General features: G+C 36.0%; 1 protein-coding gene across 3 annotated transcripts in view; it reads right to left on the bottom strand.

Annotated features, from left to right (window-relative positions):
- Nucleotides 1–14,174, bottom strand: part of Ir31a (Ionotropic receptor 31a) — a 128,295-nt gene that overhangs the window by 61,901 nt on the left and 52,220 nt on the right. For all 3 annotated transcript variants that reach the window (XM_073968685.1, XM_073968684.1, XM_073968686.1), the window contains exon 2: nt 13,818–14,104. In XM_073968685.1, the coding sequence (XP_073824786.1) occupies nt 13,818–14,104 (287 nt within the window). The remainder of the gene's footprint in view (nt 1–13,817; nt 14,105–14,174) is intronic.

Genomic DNA, 14,174 nt, shown 5'->3' with positions numbered 1-14,174 from the left:
TTTTTCACAATAATTTTTGCCACCAAAATTATTTTTTATTGGTTTTCACTGTTCAATAATAACACCGAAAAAAATCAGAGAAGACAAAAAGGAATACGCGACGCGTTGTAAAGCGTCCGTATGTGTTGTTGTAAATAAATCGAAAAGACAATTTTGGACGATGGATATTTGTATTTTTTTTTTTATATTTTTTGTTATTTTTTTCACAACGCGAGCTCACAAATAATGAAACACTGCACTCACCTGTTTGTTTATTTTTTGATGAGATGAGATGTTAATGAGGATGGTTGAGATGATTATGATGTTGATGATGATGTTTTGATGCTGCGAGAATAAGAACGAAAACCAATTAGAAAAACGAAAACTCCAAAAGCTCGTATCCGGCTCGATTGGACCAAAATGTAAAGGCGCCGAAATTGCGTTTCGAAAAAGAGATAAATAAAAACACGAACGTTTTAGTTTTCAAATAATAAAAAGCAGAAGCTTTATTGAGTAAATAAATAAATAATTATAACTAAAGGGAAAAGTAGCAAGGCGAACAGATTACCTGTGTTACGGATGGCGATCGAAAACGAAGTGTCAATAATAATGCCGAAAGGTCGCGTAGGCGCAAAAACAACACTCGTTAGAAAACTCCTCGATGACATATCAATGTTGTAACAAAAAGGGAGTAGGCCGTTTTCTAACGAGTATGCAAATTAAACACAATAAAAATAGTGCGAAAAGCGTGCATTTCCAAACAATGCAAATTTAAACCAAATATTAATTCTTACTTAAACACTATTAAAAATAACATGTTTAAATTTTGTGCTCAATCGGAGAATAAATTTGGTACTCTTACCACTACAGTCACATACATATATTATTTTGTGCATCCCTAGAAAGAAAAAAATAAACAGTGGTCAGTGATCATATTGTTGTGTGGTTTAGTTATTGTGTGATTATTGGCACAAAAGAAAATTAATAAGAATATACTAACAACATACTTATTGGTTAGTACAACAACAATACGATCACATATTAGTGCTGTATACATTGTAGTTGGTTAATTCATTAGTAGTCGATAACCACCCACAAGGTACAATAAGTCAGGTCACACTAAAATGTGAAAATTTTATTTTTTGAAAAAAAAAAATATTTTTTTTTGTTTTGATTAAAAATCGATAATGTTCTATTGGAAATTCGGGACGGTATAAAATATACCCTACATTCGGTCGTATCGATAATTAATAATAATTTTCGTTATTATTCTAAAATATATATACGATTTTATTTGAATATTTTGATATTTATTTCAATTTTTAAAATTTTATTTATTCTTTTGACGTGTAGTGTGCATCTTACAGTTCTTGCACCTCGCAATCAGCAAAAAATATTGAAAATTAGTTGAATTTTGCGATTTTGGCGTTATTTTTTTAACTTTTTGATTACTTCTTTTCGGTAATAATTATTTTGTGAATATTTCTATACATCCAACTAAAAGCAGTGTATTTTTCGATACACAGTGCAAATATTCGTTGATTTTCCTACACTGAGAAAAATTTATGGACAGTTTTTCTTGGTTTTCGTGGATTTGTTGCTGAAACTACAATAAAATGATTCTTAACCTTGTTTGGTGTTGCATTTGTTAGTATTCGCTAAAAAATAAAATAATGTTTTCTGAATTTTTTGAAGTTTTTCGACTACAACATAATTTTCGTTGGGAGTCGTTCAGTATATATATTCAAGTTGATCCTCCATCGAATTTTAATACTAATTTTACTAGTACTCCTAGAAAAGATGATATTCCTCCTGAAGATGCTTTATTTCTGTCTGGTCTTTCACACCAAACAGGAAGGTCAGCTGAGGTTTCCGCCTCTAATGATCGGGTTATGCATAGTTTAAATCTTCCACCTTGCGACATAGAAGTTTTTAATGGTGATTTTCTGTCTTGGCTTACATTCAGGGATCTTTTTTCTTTTGTGTATATCGACAACAGCCGCCTTAGCGGACTTGAAGAATTCTCAACGGGCAATCAATGGATGCATTTCTGCTATGGCGATCTACGACGTTTCTACGAACGTCTGGGATCCCATCTTGGTCTTCTTATGCATTGAAAGATTACCTAAATCTACCGTCACAGTGTGGGAAATGACGGTTAAAGGCAAATCGGCATTGTCTGCATGGAAGGATTTGGATCGTTTTCTCACGAAAAGGATTCAGGCCCTTACTTGTTTCCGAGATATTCGGAGAAGGTGCGAGCTCATTTTACAAAGACGGTTCCTCCTTCTTCTTCTCGTGCCTCTGCAATTAAAACATGTGTTCTTTGTACCAAATTAGTAAATTAGTACATCCTTTGCGTTTTGTCCAGAATTTACAAAATTATCCGAAGGTCGTTTTTCAGTGATGAAGCGTTTCAATTGTTGCATTAATTGTCTGACAGTTGGTCATGAGGTTAGAAAATGTGTCAGTAAACATAATTTCGGTAAATGCAATAAGCGACATCACACACTTTTACACCGTGAGATGTCCGGTTCTGCAAGCCGCTCGTACAGCGACTTCGTCGCAATCATCTAGGACTTCATCCTTCGCTCTTTGTCAGGAATATCACACTCTGTCAGTAGACAAGTGCATCATGTTTCACAAAACAAAAATGTTGTTCTGGGTACAGCTATGGTGAATCTAATTCATCAAGGCATCACCTATCCTGCACGTGCTCTTATTGATCCAGCTTCTGAGGCGTCGTTCATTACTGAAAGTTTACAACGTCGTCTTGGTATTTCTACCACTTCAACACAAGCTACCATTTCTCGTGTTAACCGAAGTATGTCACTACTACCCAAAAATTATCCTTGATTTTCTTGATTTTCCGTTTGTCAAATATTAGTTTGGCTGATAGAAATTTCTTTGAATCTAGAACAGTCGATCTATTACTAGGCGCTGATTTATATCCTAAAATTCTTTTTCAGGGATTTCAATCAAACATTCTAGGTTCGTTAATGGTACAAAAAAACTGTTTTTGGCTGGATCATTACCGGTCCAATTCCATCTTCTAATATTACGGTTTTAACAACCACAATCAGTTATCCAGAAGATTACCTTAACAAGGCTCTTGTTCGCTTTTGGGAGATGGAAGAACCTCCAAAGCGCGCTATTTTGTCTCCTTCGGACAAATTTTGCGAAGAAAATTTCAAGAGGACGATTCGTCGGGACTTAGATGGCAAATAGGTTGTCACACTTCCCATCATACCTGAATTCACAGGTCAGCTAGGCCATTCTAGGATCAAGTGTGTACGACAATTCTTCCGTAACGAGACTTCCCTCCTAAGAAAACCACAAGTTAAAGACATTTACGATGTGGTGGTCAGGGAATATCTAGAATTAGACCACATGAGAATTATTTCAACTTCAGCACACTCTTCGGTTTGATATTTGCCGCAACATCCGGTTATAAATCCGGATAAACCAACAACAAAATTGAGAGTGGTTTTTGACGCCTCAAATAAGACTTCTAATATTAATAGTCTTAATAATATTCCTTATGTTGATCCAACACTTCAATTAGATTTGGTCCTACTTTTTCTAAGATGAAGACTTTTCAAATTTGTGTTCAATTGTGACATAACGCAAATGTACAGGCAAATTCGAGTATATCATACTCAAACTCCTCTCCAAAGAATTCTATTTCGGAATCCCCCACAAACCGGTTGGAGATTTTGAGCTTCAGACTGTAACATTCGGAGCAAATAGTGCTCTATATCTTGCCATTCGGACTTTACTTCAATAGGCCGATGACACCGAGAATGAATATCCGTTAGATGCACATATCCTTCGGAAGTGCATGTACGTAGATGACGTCTTGACCGGTTATCACGATTTGGAGACAGAGCAAAAATCCAGAGACCTATTAATTGGTGCTCTTTCTTCCGCCAAATTTGAATTACGGAAATGGACATCAATGATCGGAGCATTTTAGAATCGCTTCCTTCGGAGCATCTTTACGACGCTAAGCTTCTTTCTTTCGTGGAAGCAAGAAGTTCTAAACTGCTGGGTATTCGGTGGAATGCACAGCAGGACCATTTTTATTTCAGTGTAAGCCCACTGGAACACCGGTCCAAATATACCAAACGGGAAGTTTTGTCAACCATCGCCAAATTATTCGATCCGGTAGGATAATTAGGACCTGTGATAGTTGTAGCAAAAATAATTATTCAACGTATTTGGATCGAAAAAATTGGTTGGGAGGATTCGCTTCCATCTTCTACAGAACGCGAATGGGAAAAATTCGTCGAGTCATATCAGGGCGTTAATTCCATTTCAATTCCTCGTTGGGTCCAGTATTCTCCCACTTGCCAGGCTGAACTTCATGTCTTTTCGGATGCCTCAGAAAAGGCATACGCGGGCGTAGTTTGCATTCGCATTGATTTTTCTACTGGAGAAATTTTCATAAATTTGCTTTCATGCAAAACAAAAGCAGCTCCTTTGAAGAACATTTCCTTGCCTCATTTAGAATTATGCGTTCTTTCGTGGCTTCAGAAAACTCCATTTGCATGGACCACTTTCGTGGCGAATAGGGTCTGTCGCATACAGCAGAATATTGGGCAAAATAGGTGGTTCCACGTTCGGTCTGAGCACAATCCTGCCGACTTAGACAGCCGGCGGCTTTCTTCTTCGGAGTTGGCTTCTTCACAAATTTGGTGGCATGGTCCACACTGGCTAGGTCTCGACAGTTCAAATTGGGACATCCAAAACGTTTCCGTTGATACGGATGTCGAACTTCGTGCAATAAGGACACATGTTACGTTCATGAAAGACTATGAAGATATTTTGAACCAGTTTTCTTCCCTAGACAGGGCAATCCGTGCCATCGCATGTGTTCTTAGATTCCTCTAAAACACGCATCCTGCTCATAGAGGAAAATATCTCTTTGAAGGGTCCATTCCTACCATTTCTGAGATTCATTCAGTCAGATTTCCCCTTGCTTTTTTAGCTCAAAAGGCATATTATCCAGAGGAATACTATACGCTACTTCATAAAAGGCCACTTGATTCGAAAAGTTCTCTCTTGTCTTTAAATCAAATTCTGGATCAAAAAGGGGTAATGAGGTTAGATGGTCACCTAGCTCAATCTCCAACTCTTTCCACTTCTCAACGGCATCCTATTCTCTTACCCTATCATAGTAGATTCGCAAAACTTTTGGTGGAACAAATTCATATAGGAGGAAATCAAGTAATGCTTCGTACGTTTCGCTTGGAGTATTAGATTCCTCGTGCTACTTCTTTAATTAGGGCGACAATAAGGCATTGTCGACCGTGCATCTTGGCAAAGAAACGCACTTGCACCAAAATAATGGCATCTCTTCCTCCGGAAACTACGTCTATTTCTAGACCATTTGCTACAACAGGTATCGATTTCGCTGGTCCATTTGATATCAAATCCTTTTCGGGTCGAGGTTGTAAAATAAAAAAGGGTTATGTTTGCGTCTTCGTTTGCTTTTCTACGAAAGCAATCCATTTGGAACCAGCGTCTGATTTATCCACCGCAACCTTTTTGGCTGCTTTAAACAGATTTTTTTCGCGCCGTGGTTGTCCCAAGACTATCTTCTCGCACAAAGGCACTAAATTCGTTGGTGCATCTAGAGGGTTAGAACGAGAATTTAAATGGGCATTAAATGAGATCCGTGTTACGCCTTACGCCTGGTCATTTTCTTATCGGATCTGCGATACTTGCTCCTCCGGAGCCAATCATAAACGAATCCCCTTGGATATCGTGAACCGGTATCGAAAACTAAAATCTCTATCTCAACAATTCTGCCTTCGTTGGAAAGAAGAATATTTAAAGAATCTCCAGCATCGTTATAAGTGTAATTTCCGCAAAGCGATATTCAAACGGATGATTTAGTAGTTCTTCGAAATGAGCAGCTACCTCCCACTTCGTGGAAACTCGGTCGAGTCGTCAAAGTCTATCCGGGAACCAACGGTCATGTAAGAGTCGCGGATGTGAAAACGGAAAGCGGTATCGTGAAACGACCGGTAGTTAAGCTGGTTATTCTGACCTACCAAGATTAGATAGTTCGTCTCTGTCTACCGTGCCATCTCCATTTTTTCGCAGATATGGAAAACTTGAGCAAGATGGCCGCTTCTCTTCCACATTGGATGAAAACATTCCCATGTCCGATGAAGAGAGAGAGAGAGTTTGAAGACAATAATATGGATCCTTTGGGATCTCAAGATTCTGACTTGGGAAGGATTACCGAGGTAACTGCTCCTCATCAGGGGTCTGATCTGGGGCTTCCAGCCAGCAAAACAGGCCCTTCGATGAAAATTACATCGCTTGCCTCTCCTCATCGGGAGACTTGCATGGCAACTCTTGCTCTGATTCCTGTTGCCTCTCCTCATCGGGAGAAGATAACGGCAACAGTGGCTCCCAACAACAAAGCGTCGGTTGCTTCCCCTCATCAGGAGACTAGCACGGCAACTTTGGCGACCGATCCAGAATGTCCGAAGCGGTAGTCGATACACCTCCAGTACTTCTGCCCAGCAATAGCGGCTATCTAGCCAAACAAACAGAACCGGCTTCTCCCCATAGGGAGATTGCACAGGCGAGTTCTGTGTGACAGGATCAAGTCGTTTCACCGGTCGGAAATGTGCAATGTGCATGCATAGGCATTTCTTGAAAGATTGTCATCAATTTCAACAGCTACCTTTTTTCCAAAGGATTTGTTTCTGGTACAGAATAACTTCTGTTCGAATTGTTTAACCCGATCGCACATTCTAAAAGCTTGTTTTAGTCTACGACGCTGTGAGAAGTGTAAAAGGAACCACCATACACTTCTCCACTCCAACCAAACTCTTCACGAAAGTGTCCGCCCTTCGGATAATAAATACTCTACGTCTCGTCCATTCCAATCGTCGCCCTTATCAACATCGATTTCGTCCGCTCCATCGTGTCCGGTCTTGTCCGAGTCTTCGGGCTCTGTCTGTCTGATAATTCAATCCATACAGCCCACTGTGATCCTGGGGCCGACAATGCTGGTAAAAATTGTCCTTCCGGACCGAAAATACCAGACCGAGGGCTAATGCATCCCTGTGCTGGGCATAGCCGTATATGCTCCACGCTTGCTAATGAACTCCAGCTCAACTCCCTTAACGTTGGTCAAGATTGGTTCTGCCAACTTACATTACAGTCATGTTATGATCCAAATCAAGTGCTTCGAGTTTCGGCACGGAGTATGTCTTTAGAGCATGTGGTCGCTCCTTCACAATCGGCTCCAGACTACATAAAAGACTACTATGCTGGGATGCAATAAGCTGACCCCGAATTCCACAAGTCCGCTCACATCGCACTAATTCTTGGTCCAGACGTGTACCCGAAGGTGATTTAATCACAAACTTATTCGAGTCCGGCTTTCCCTTGAGCACAACTAACTATTTATTTATTTATTTAAAAATTCTTTCATGTAAACAAAGCCATACGGCCAAAAGAGATGATTACATTATGCATAACATTGAGAAATTCACTACTCCAAAATCGGGAAAAAATAAATCCTATATTTATTACTAAAAATAATACTAAAATTTAGTGAGATAAAAAAAAAATATTTAAAAGGTTACGTTATATACAACCCTGAGAAAAATACACTACTCCAAAATCAGGACATAAAAAAAATCCTATATTAATATTAAAAATAAAAAAAAAAATTGTGAGATCAAACAAAATATTAAGGGTTAATAATAAGACTGAAATGAACACACGTTTTTAAGTACAATATAAGTGCGTTTGAACTATTACTTGTTATCCAAACTGAATGCAGAATGTAGAGGGAGTCATGGTGAAAATTTTCACTTCATTAGGCAAGTCATTGTACAAGCGTGCGACACGCACCAGAAATGATTCATCCATGATATGGTGAACAATAGGAATTTGAATTTGATTACGCCTAATTGAGGGGCCGAAGACAAATTTGTCCACCATAAACTAAGGGCATTGGTGTTTGATAGACTTAAAAAAACTGAGGAGAAGTCCAGAATTTACAAGTGACTGAAACGTACAACCAAAAAAATCTATCACATAAGGGGTGATATTAGCTCGGCGATTTAGCTTATATACAAATCGAATGACCCTATTGACTGCTAAGTGTATAATATCAAAATTACTTCCCGTTGTACCAGAATACACCTCAACACAGTACAGGAAAATCGGCATCACTAATGCATAAGCCAAACGCTTTCTAATAAAAAGTGGCAGAGCCAGATCGGTGGTGTAAAGACTACGCAGAGAGGAATTAAGTTGAGATGTTACCATGTTAATATGATTAGCAAAATTTAGCTTGTCATCAAGCATCACTCCTAAACACAAAACATCTGAGACAAAGTCAACATGAACATTATTGTATTCCACCGAAACATAGATGTTATTAAATGTAGCAAAAAATACAGCCTTTGTCTTTGAAGGATTAATGTCAAGAAAGCTATTTCGGTTGGCCTAGAGCGAAACCTAAGGTCTTGAAAAATTGTGGGAGCAATCTTGTATTGCCTCGATGGTTCATCGACCATCACTTGTTTGTGGAAAAGAGAATAAAAAATAAAAAAAATTAAATAATAAAAAAATCCTCAAAATTGACGGTTCCGCTTATCATTTATTTTTAGTTGTATTTTTAATTTAATAGAGTTAAGAATATTTTGGTTGTAACATGGCTAGATGTTTGAAGGACGGCGGTAATGTTAAAGTTCAAAAATATATTTTGAATGTGTTAGTCTCATTTGAACACAGAATTGTTTGTAACTTTGTATTTTGTGTTTCCAAAGGATAAAAAACATTTCTACCACAAAATGTTTATATAGGTCCACTTTTGATATAGCCCCCATAGCACAGCTGATGTATTTGAATAGGGGTGTGTGACAAAAATAGTAAATATTGACCTATTATATTAAAATTTTGGGGGCTGTGTATATATCGCCACACAAGTTTTATGACAAATTTTGAGCAAGATCGGACATGTCCTATGCAAATTTCGATATAAATGCGTCCATATACATAGCAATTAATAATACCAAATACTTTTTAAATAAAAATCAATGTAAAACCAAATATGAAAAATAAAAAATTTATTTAAACAAAAAGATATACAAAAAACATAAAAAAAATCAATTCGCGCATTTTATATGCGACGTCTTTTTACTCTTAGGTTTGAGCAGATCCTGATATTTACTCTTGTTTGATTAATCTCTAACATTTTCTGTTTTGACGGTACCTGAACATTTCGATGTCCTTATTTTTGACTTCTACAGCCTTTTCCAACAATTCTACTATTGATAAATCATTCTCAATTATTTCTGGCAAAATCCGCGTAAGTACTGCATGTTTTAAACCACCTAAATTGTAAAATGTTTAAGTAATTTTTGACACTAACATTTAGCAATAATAACAAAACATAAATAAAAACATTAAACTTGAAAAGAAACCCGTAACAAAAGCTAAAAACAATTGTTCACATTTTGAGGTTAGGTCACAAAATTGATTGTACACGCGGCGATGGAAAGTGATGAAACTAACTAATATACTTTTTAAATGTAGACACCGAAAGTAAAAAATAAGTTCAAATATGGCGGCGGATATGGGTGGCAATAGTAGTTAAATGTTTATGAACTTTTAATCAAGATACAAAAAAAATATTTAATTTGGCAACATTTTCGCTAAAATTTTTATCAATACTGGACAACTATAAACTCATGTATTTATATAGAAAACATGCTAATACCTTCAGAAAAACTTCCATTTTATAAATCGATATACATAAATATTTATATTGATTATGATATTAATTTTTTTTTTGTAAATACACAAACCTGTACGAAAGGAAAGCAGTTACTCACTTCCGTCTAAAAATTCGTTCATGTATTTCGCAAACTATAGTGCGACTGCCGTTACTACTACTACTAATTTGAATGTACATTTGTACAACTATGTTCCATAAATGAGAACCAAATGAGAAATGAAAACAAAATCCACATATACATTCAAACATTGGAATATGTGTGATTTGTTTTGTTTGAAAATAAAATGTGTCGGTATTTTGAATTATTTTATTTTATTGATTTCTTCAAAATAATGAATGAAACCGCCATTAAAACGTGTCTATAAATTTTTTATTTGGTTTCAAGAATTTTGATAGACTATATCAGTTAATCTATACTATATCGACTCAGAATTTTATCCTGATAACAAAAATGTATACTTTATAGGGTTGCAAATAAGTACATATTTCAATGCGTGACAAGCGGAAAAATATACCCTCATTCTATGGTGAAGGGTATAAAAATTGCATAATAATAATAATAATAATAATAATAATAATAATAATAATAATAATAATAATAATAATAATAATAATAATAATAATTGTTGCAAAAACATCAAAAACAAAATATCAAATTTACAAAAAGTAAAAATAGAGAAAAACAAAACTTTTCATTAAGGGATATTATAATTTTTCTTTTTACTGATTATCGTGATTCACCAACATCTATTATACTACAAAATTTATTAAATTTCAAAAGCAGACGGCGTAAGGGATTATTATTTTCATAATTTGACCGATAGTAATCTACATATAATAACTGATAGTTACGTGTTTGTCTAAATGGTACGTTAAAACAAAGCTTTTTCAAGATAAAATCAGAAAATAGTTTTCCTTGCATAATGTTTAGTATGAAGGTCACATTCAACATAGTTCTTCGACTTTTCAAAGTGGGGAGTTTTATTTGGTTTAACCTGTATTTGTACGATGGTAGTGTATGTATTGTCCAACAGCGACCCCTAAGACAAAACAAAAGAAATTGCTTTTGAACAGATTCTATTGCTTTTATATGGATTAAATAAGTTGGATCCCAGATAATAATGATATATACAGTTGTTTTGTTACCAACGGGTTTGAAAATTCTCTACTCCATCTTTTGATAAATCCCAGATTTCTGTAGGCCTTATTTATAATTGCAGAAATATGTTCATTGAAATTTAAACAGCTGTCTAAGAATTTTCCCAAATCATTCATGAATACAACATTTTCAACAATTTGATCATTAAGATAATAAGAAGTATCAATCTTCTTTAGTCTAAAAAATTACATATGCTTACATTTAAGGACATTTAGCTCCAACATGTTTATATTGCACCAATGACAGAAACGGTCTAAATCGGATTGTAGAAGATGTTGATTCGATGGGTCACTGAATGATTGGAATATTTTGACATCATCGGCAAACATGAGAATATTGGAGTTTTGTAAAACATTTGGCAGATCATTAATAAACAGTGTAAATAATACCGGTCCAAGATGGCTCCCCTGCGGAACCCCAGATGTAACATAGGATATGGCAGTGCCAAATTTTACTTTGCACCTGAAATTGGTCGGTATAGGTCAACGTCTTCATATAGCTCCCACAGAACGGTACCGTCCGATTTTCGGTATTTTGAAGGCTTTGTCCTCATTATTCCACCGAAGTGGCTGAAATTTGGTATGTAGTCTTTTTCTGGGCTACTCAGAAATTTGTCGGTATACGTCCACGTTTTGATGTACCCCCCATAAAACATAGTTTCCGAATTTTCGGTATATTGAAGGTTTTAGCCTCATTATGACACCGAAATGGCTGCAAGTTGGTACTTAGTCTTCATTGAGGGTATAAAACTTTCCACCTGAAATTTTTCGGTATAGGTCCATGTCTTCATATAGCCCCCATAGAACGGTACCTTCCGATTTTCGGTATTTTGAAGGTTCCTGTTTAATATCCCATCGAAATGACTGACATTTGGTAGTTAGTCTTTGTTCCCCACCGAAATAGCTGATATCTGGTATTAAGTTTTTGATAGGATATGAAACATTCCACCCGAAATGTGCGGGTATAGGTCGACGTCCTCAAATAGCCCCCTTTTGACCGTACTTCCCGACTTAAGGTATTTTGAAAGTTGTGTCATCAATATCCCATCGAAACGGATGATATAGTCCGAAAGATAGTCCGTTGGTGGTATAAAACTTTCCACCTGCAATTTTCCGTTATTGTTCCATGTTTTTATATAGCCCCCATGGAAAGGTCCCTCCCAATTTTCGGTATTTTGAAAGTTTTAACCACATTATTCAACGGGAATAACTGAAGTTTGGTATTTTGTCTTCGCTGGAGTTACGAAAATTTCCTCCAGAAATTTATCGGTACAGGTCAACGTTTTATACAGCCTCCACAGAACGGTGCTCCCGATGTTGTATACTAACCATATCCAGAATACTTACTATTTGTTGTAGTCAAGCTTAATCTCATATTTGTTGTTTTCAAATTTAAAAAACAACAAGTTTAAAGTGGAAAGTGCGGCTACGAGAGTTTTTAGGTGTTTTCGGTTGAATTCGAATTGAAACGAATTCATCAGTCACACTTATTCTTGAGCTCGAGTCGTCATAAAATTGGGGAAGGGTTCTTTGTTTCAATACAAAGAACTAAGAGAACTGATGAGTCCAAGTGGCGTTGGACGAAACTAGTATTTTCTGCCATCCCCAAAAGTAATCAATTTTAACTACTTGCCACTTTAAACTTGTTGTTTTTTAAATTTGAAAACAACAAATATGAGATTAAGCTTGACTACAACAAATAGTAAGTAAAACACACATCTCAACAAAACTGCCAAAGTGAATCTAAAAATAGACACAGAGCACCGTGGACGATTGGTTGTTGTAATTTTTCGACAACTATCAAAATAGTTATGTGCATTCTCTGCAATGTGGAGACACATGACAGTGGGAGTAGTTAATTTGGTTTACATATGCGGCTACGAGAGTTTTTAGGTGTTTTCGGTTGAATTCGCATTGAAACGAATTCATTAGTCACACTTATTCTGGAGCTCGAGTCGTCATAAAATTGGGGAAGGGTTCTTTGTTTCAATACAAAGAACTAAGAGAACTGATGAGTCCAAGTGGCGTTGGACGAAACAAGTATTCTCTGCCATCCCCAAAAGTAATCAATTTTAACTACTTCAAACTTTAAACTTGTTGTTTTCTAAATTTGAAAACAACAAATATGAGATTAAGCTTGACTACAGCAACTAGTAAGTAAAACACACATCTCAACAAAACTGCCAAAGTGAATCATATCCAGAATATCCAGGTTTAGGCCCAATTTTATGTATTTCGCTCAATTCGGAAAATTGTAAATATTGGTCCATGTTTTGGAAAGAACAAAAATGTCGCCCCATATGAGCTGTTTTGAAGGGAGTATTATCAGTTGAGATATATTTACTACTCTTGTAATAAAACGAAATTAAACTAATTGTTCCTATTCACTTCAATACAGGGTATAAAAAGTTCAAGCCGGACGAACATAACGTTTTTCTTACTTGTTATTGTTCAATTCTTCCTTGTTAAGTTTTTTTTTTATTGGAAGATTCTAATAATTTTCACTGTTGTTATCATTTTGTAGTTATAGTAGAACAATGTAAACTTTGTGTGCGAATATGTTCAGTCTGTCAGCACTAGCTTGTATTTATAATTAAAATATTAAAAATTTTATATACGAATTTTATAACCAACCACTTTGTTTTTCGACAACAAATTAAATGATACGAACCCCTTGCCGTTGCGAAGGGAAATTTGTTTCCGACATTTTGCTCAGAATTCGTAACGAAATCGGAAGAAAAACATTAGTATATTCGAAGGGAAATTTGCTTCCGACATTCTCTCCGAAATCGGAACGAATTCCACTACGGAAAATCTGAACGATTTTGCTTCCGAAATTGTTCATACGTACCGACATTTGGTTTGCTGGGTTCTCACAGCCATAAATAATTTTTATACTTACACAATGCGAAAAAGTTCTGTATATGGGCTGTTTTTATGTATGACAAAATTTAATAGTTCCGTTTGTATAAGGCCAAAAACCACCCGTAAATCACAAATTTCCGACACATCAAATTGTTTTGCTATTTCGGGATACGCGTCGACGACTTCACAATGAAAGGCGTATCCACCTTTCTTAATATATGGTAAAGCATCTTCCAAGTGTGAATAAACTGCCAAATCATTCGGTTCTCTATGTGGAAAGACCTTCTTTTCAAGAAGTTTTCTTGTTCCTGCCGTTTTGTTGTACTGTAAGAAAAAAATTAAATAATTATTAATTACAAATGATACCAAAAAACTAGCTCCGATTTTCTTGAAA

This window comes from Musca autumnalis, unplaced genomic scaffold, assembly GCF_047663935.1.
Source record: "Musca autumnalis isolate F117 unplaced genomic scaffold, ASM4766393v1 scaffold_2, whole genome shotgun sequence".
Taxonomy (NCBI): domain Eukaryota; kingdom Metazoa; phylum Arthropoda; class Insecta; order Diptera; family Muscidae; genus Musca; species Musca autumnalis.
The sequence above is the reverse complement of the archived record's forward strand: the minus strand, read 5'-3'. Positions and strand labels throughout refer to the sequence as shown.